The sequence below is a fragment of the Pygoscelis adeliae genome, unplaced genomic scaffold (genome assembly GCF_000699105.1).
Source record: "Pygoscelis adeliae isolate BGI_AS28 unplaced genomic scaffold, ASM69910v1 Scaffold463, whole genome shotgun sequence".
NCBI lineage: Eukaryota > Metazoa > Chordata > Aves > Sphenisciformes > Spheniscidae > Pygoscelis > Pygoscelis adeliae.
Genome location: NW_008824471.1, coordinates 1,053,035 through 1,058,668, shown reverse-complemented (window position 1 = coordinate 1,058,668; position 5,634 = coordinate 1,053,035). Strand labels below are relative to the sequence as shown.

Here is a 5,634-nt window from a genome sequence, read left to right as displayed (position 1 = left end):
ACCTCAGTTGGAGCTGGCGTGGGGTCTGTGCAATTAGAAGGGGTCTGGGGTTAGTAAATGCACACCGCACATGCAAATCTCGAAGCCTGGTTGTAAACATTCTTTTTTTTTTTTTTTTTCCTTGTTAACGTAGCTAGATCGGCGACTCGTAGCTTAAGTTCTTCTCAACTTAAAGACAGTGGGAAAGTAAATTTAAATTAGATAAAATAAAAACAGTGCATTTCTCTTCTTCGTAACACCGGCATTTTCAACGGTGTCGGGTTTTTTTCCTAAGGAAATTAAATAATTTTCAACTCACTCGTTAAAGTTATACAATGCAAACAAAGACAAAAATATACTGAAAATCATGCATTTCTGTAGCGTTAATATTTACTTTTCAAGACTCAACTAAGAGCATCAACACAACCTGCCAAGTTCTTTGATACCTCCCCCCGGCCCATGTAATCAATTACAGTATACAATAACAGTAATTCACATTTTTTAAACACACAGTTCATCACTGCTGAAGCTGCAATATCCTTTTTCATCCCAAGCAAACCTTCACGTAAGACAGAGTCCCAGTGATCCCAGTGTACTCTCAGGGTTTTTGTTTTATGTTTTTGTGTTGGTTTTTTTTTCCAGTGGGAACTGTCAGAAATCCAGAAGTTGCCATAATAAGTTTTAAGTCAACCGCTTGTTTAAAAATAGATAATCCAGCATTTCAGAAATTTTCCATTTGGGTCTAAAAGCATTCAGGTTTCCAACAGCTAGAAAGGACTCATGCAATTATAGAAATGTAAAGGAGCTGACAAAATTGAGAGAGGATCTCTACATCCAGATTTTAAGAGGCAAAAGATCGAGAGCTTAAAAGAACGCAGTGTTTTGGGGAGAATAAAGCCACGTCCAAATTTTGTGAATTGGAGATTCCTTAGAAGTAAAGTATCCGCTGGCTTCTATTCCGAAAAGGGGGAAAAATACGCTCCGTAATTTGTTACTTTGTCGGATTACCTCTACAGTTCATTTTTATCGGAGTGCTAAATTAGTGAAATATTCATGCTGCCTTAAAGTGCAAAAACAAGCTAATAGCCAAACTTTCAGTTCAAGGAAACAAGATTGCTTTTAGACTGTACCACAACTATATAGATTTATATATATATTATTTATATATATAAAAATTTTATTTCCAAAGTTCTTGTGAGCTATCTTCTAAGGTCCAGTCTCTGACAGTAGGTAAGCTCAGTGCTTCGCTTTTGACAGACAATGAGTTCACCAACTCACAGTGAAACTTCCGAATGTGTCTGTAAAGGTCTCCGGACTGCGTGAACCTGCGTTCACACCACTTACAAGCATGAGGCTTTTCCCGCGTGTGAACCACTGCGTGGCGGCTCAGGTTGTGGGAGTACTGGAAGCTCTTCCCACACTGGGTGCAAGTGTAGGGCTTTTCACCTGAATGAGTCCTCTCATGACGTTTCAAGGTGTACATGCAAGAAAAAGTCTTACCACACAACGAGCAGGTCGGGACATTGACATCGGTAGCAGGCTTGCTGCGGATCCCGTCCTGCTCTCGAAAGTGCGTGCTTAAATGGATCTGCAGGATGTGGGGGCTAGGAAAGACCTTGTTGCAGAGAGGACACATGAAAATTTGGCCAGCGGGGCTAAGTATGTTTGACACGTAAGGGAGCAAGCTGCTGTCCATGTTTCCTTCCACCTGGACTCGCTCGTTCTCTGGAGTTATCATTTCATCATCGCTTGCCTTGTCCTCTCTATCTAGCTCCCTCAAGACCGAATCTTCCCTCATCGGAGCCAGGTGGGCCGGCTCGTACTGTACCCTGTTATTAGTGCTCACACTTTCTTTCACAGTGCTATGTTCCATATCATAGTCATTAGTGCCAACATCACTCTCATCACAGGAAGCCTCTTTCTCCACCTTCACCTGAACCAGGCTGCTTCTAAGCATGTCCTGCGAAGAGAAATAAGAACTGTTCAAATTTTCAACTCCTGAAAGGCTGGACTTGACAGACAGGTCCAGCACGCAGTCAACATCTGCCGAATCCCTCACGGAGGTGACAGACCTCTGGGACAAAGACTCTGTTGAGCTGCAGGGGCTGGCTACTGTTTTTCCAGCTGCTGCTGCGTGCGTCTCTGCCTCTCCGCCAGTCTGGGGAATGCCTGCTGAGTCTGAGGGCAATCTCATCCACATGTTCCCAGGCTCAGCCGCCAAGTCCCTTTTGCTAGGCAGGATGTTCAATTTTTCATCTTCTCCGTCGTCTTCATCGCTGGGCAAGTCTCCTGGCATGTGGCTGCTGCCGTCGGAGAGGCTCTCCACTTTGTCTGAACAACTTGAGGCGTCTTCCTCCTTTTTTGTACTGTCTGCCTCCGTGGTTGCTTTCTCTTTCAGCTTCTTTTTGCAGACTTTGACAATGTCATACATGTGGAGATAACTGGCAGCTGCTAGCACGTCTTCAATGGGCAAGTCTTTGAACTGGAGCTTTCCTTCGTACATGAATTCAAGCAGGAGAGCGAAAGCTGGGGCTGTAACAATGTCGCTGTTCAGATGAACAATGTCCCTTTTGTCCAGCTGGTCCTTGTAAAAGAGGTGGAAATACATGCTGCATGAAGCCAGTACAGCTCTGTGCGCTCGGAACTGGGCATCTCCTACCAGAACAGTGCAATCACAAAGAAAACCCTGATGTCTCTGCTCACTCAGACACTGTAGCAAATGTCTACTGTGGTCAGGAAACTCCATACTGTCTTCATAACCTATAAGCAACGAGATTTTTAAAAATTAAATGTAGGTCGGAATCACAGAACTTACGAATCCAAGTCACTCCACTCTAAAAACCTCATATTTCTATTGCCAGAATTCTGGTACTGACACCATGCAAAGATTATTTAACACGCATGTACGATGGCAACTCTTTTCCCCGATCAACCACTGAAGTTACAATTTCTTTTCAGTGGTAAATAAGCCGTTCTAATAAGCGCATAGGTACATCTGTAATTTTTTTTAATCTATCACTGCTGTTCATAAAATCTGTTCAACAGTTTTTTTTTTTTAGGGAACTTCCTCCAGATTGCATCCCTAGGAGGGCAGACCCAAAAAAAAAAAATTTTTTTTTTTAACACTAAGTTTGAGAGATCACAGAGGGGGAAGGAAAAAAAAAAAATCAGATCGTCAACCTTCTTTTTAAAGTCAAATTGTAGTAAGAGGAGAGGTTCACGCATGAAGAAATGCTAATATACCCAAATCTGAAGGTCTAACATTCATAAAGTATAAAAATTATTTAAGGGTGTCAATTTATATCGACAGCAAAATCAAGGTTTTTAGAAGTCTAGTTCGCGTGGTTTTCTTCTTGTAGTAAGTACAGTTTCAGGTTTTAAACCCTGTCCATACTGTACAATAGAACATGAACATTTTTTGCCAACATGCAGAATTTACAAAAGAAAACTAACAACCAAAACGCCAACGAGCACTGCTTCCCCTAAGCAAAAGGACAGAAATTTCCCTCCCCTCCCACACCAGCCAGAGTTTGCAGTACCAAACTTAAAAAAAAAAAAAAGTCATTCAACATGAGCGTGTGTGCATGTGTGCATATTTAAGATCAGTATCCCGAGGACTGTTCTTACCCAAGTATTTTTCTATTCACCTTCCCTGATGATAAAGCAAAAAAATAAACTTCAAAGAAGTAGAGAAGTCAAAACTCTAATAGAAAGTAAAATCTCTTAAAAACCTGTCTCAATCTGTTCTTCTGTGATTGATAGCAATGTTCTCCCAAACCATCTAAGCAGACCGTGGCTCTCTAGGCTGGCAGATATCATTGAAAAATCCTCATCCCTCGCAAACCAAGATGTACTAAAACTTACAACACAACCCCCAGTATATTCTGTAAAATACCATTGCTAGAGTAAAGCATGAAGATTTACAATACAATCACTTTAAGTGCCCCACAGCCAACATCAATCCTAATCCTTAAGAGGGCTAAAAATAAAGATTGGAGGGCAGCTCACAAGGTAGCTGTGATCAAATTAGGAGGCTGAAAGGACAGAGAGGGACGAAGAAGGAAGCTTATAAACATCTGATCCAGCTGACTGTGGCCATATGGCAGCTGCTGCCCAGATAAAGAGATTAAGAATAGAGGAGTGCGATTACAGCTGTCTGGCCAATTCAGGCAGCTCAAATCTACAAGTTCTAAATTAGTCGCAAATACAAAAACTCCTTCAAATAATTATTGTTATGCTGAAATAAAAGATTTCAAATGCTACATGAGAGAAAGAAAAGAGGAAACCAGTCAAGCCATTCTCCCGGGTACAAAAGTTTTTAAACACATAACTGATTTCTATCTTTCAGAAGCACTACAGCTGTATGCTGCTACGGTTCTGAGCTGCTGGATATTTCACTGTGAAGTTCAATGAAAGACTTCCCCACAAACACATTTCAGCCAGAACGGTCCTTTTTTAAAAAAAGCACACTTTTGTATATTTCCCTAAAACCCCCATAAAGTCATTTAAAAGATGCAACGCAAGAACATAAAGCAGAACTCTCTTTAGGCTTGCCACTAAATCCACTGCAGTTTTGGTCTCAGAAATGAAGAACGAGCTGGCTCTCTCCTTCTTCCAAACCAAGGCATTCTCACAATATGCATTAAAGTTAATGCTAACAATGTGCCCGAGAACTGATACTCTCCAACTGCAGCCCAAGCCTTTTGACCAAGTCCACTTATCTATTTAATACTCCATTTCATATATTACCTCTAAACTTGGTTAGAAAAGTAATGTGATTTTTTTTTCTGAAATTCAATAAACAACACACCAAAACAGAAATATGCTGTATCTAATCTATTGCTACTCCTACCTTTAGTACACATAAACCTGATTAAGTCCTTTCCTCTGAGTCTTGCTGGCTCCAGGTCTGTTAGATCGGTGGAAAAAAAGCAGACTAGGAGAGACAGATGCAAAGTGGAGATGATGTTAGAGAGGAATGAGATACCTTCTCCACACACAGATCTGCACACACTAACTCCCTGTCTGTGTGTTAGAATAAAAGGCTGAGGGATGGCAGGCTGTCAGCTGCTCTGACATCATGTTCAGATGGAAATGCTACCTCCAGCTGTGCTCCTTTTAATGCCATATGCTACTCCTCTACACTCCTGCCACCAGCTTTTTCTTAGGAGAACTTTTCTCTTCTGTTAGTATAAACAAAATACTTCAAAGTCTCTTTTTTTCAAACTTTCTAACAGGGAGGGAAAAAAAAAAAGAAAATCCTAAACATATGGGGCTCTACTGTATTTGCAGCATAGCAACACTTCTGCCTGAAGTTGGAGGACCGCTTTATATACTGACAGCACACCCCAGCCACGGGGTTACCCGAGAAATCCATACCGATTCGGTTTTATTGAGCCCAGAGGTTCAGTCGAAAGAGGAAATTAACCGAACCTATTTACTCAACTCACAGCTCCCCGCTCCGCCGCCGGTCCTTTCAGTTTCCACGTTCAGACAGCCTAAGTGGTACCGAGCACTCCAACTCCAGCCCAGTTACAACGCCGAGGCAGCTAACCCGCCCGGGGCACTATTTCAAGCGTTCTGCTTTACTCACGAATCGCTTTTCCCCCGCGGGGGCTCGGGCCGTCATTTATTTGACTGCTGCGGCACTGGGAC

The 5,634-nt window shown here is 42.0% G+C and overlaps 1 protein-coding gene across 3 annotated transcripts; it reads right to left on the bottom strand.

Annotated features, from left to right (window-relative positions):
* Positions 1 to 102: 102 nt before the first annotated feature.
* On the bottom strand, positions 103 to 5,556 carry ZBTB18 (zinc finger and BTB domain containing 18). 3 transcript variants are annotated; one of them, XM_009321257.1, is made up of 3 exons: positions 5,430 to 5,556; positions 4,832 to 4,915; positions 103 to 2,739 (listed from the first exon to the last, which is right to left on the bottom strand). In XM_009321257.1, exons 2-3 carry the CDS (start codon positions 4,842 to 4,844, stop codon positions 1,157 to 1,159), a joined length of 1,596 nt encoding a protein of 531 aa, XP_009319532.1. In that variant the 5' UTR covers positions 4,845 to 4,915; positions 5,430 to 5,556; the 3' UTR covers positions 103 to 1,156. The 3 variants fall into 3 exon arrangements, with proteins under 3 accessions (XP_009319532.1, XP_009319534.1, XP_009319533.1); XM_009321259.1 differs by lacking the exon at positions 4,832 to 4,915 and having other exon boundaries at positions 5,413 to 5,556; XM_009321258.1 differs by lacking the exon at positions 5,430 to 5,556 and having other exon boundaries at positions 4,832 to 4,973.
* Positions 5,557 to 5,634: the final 78 nt, after the last annotated feature.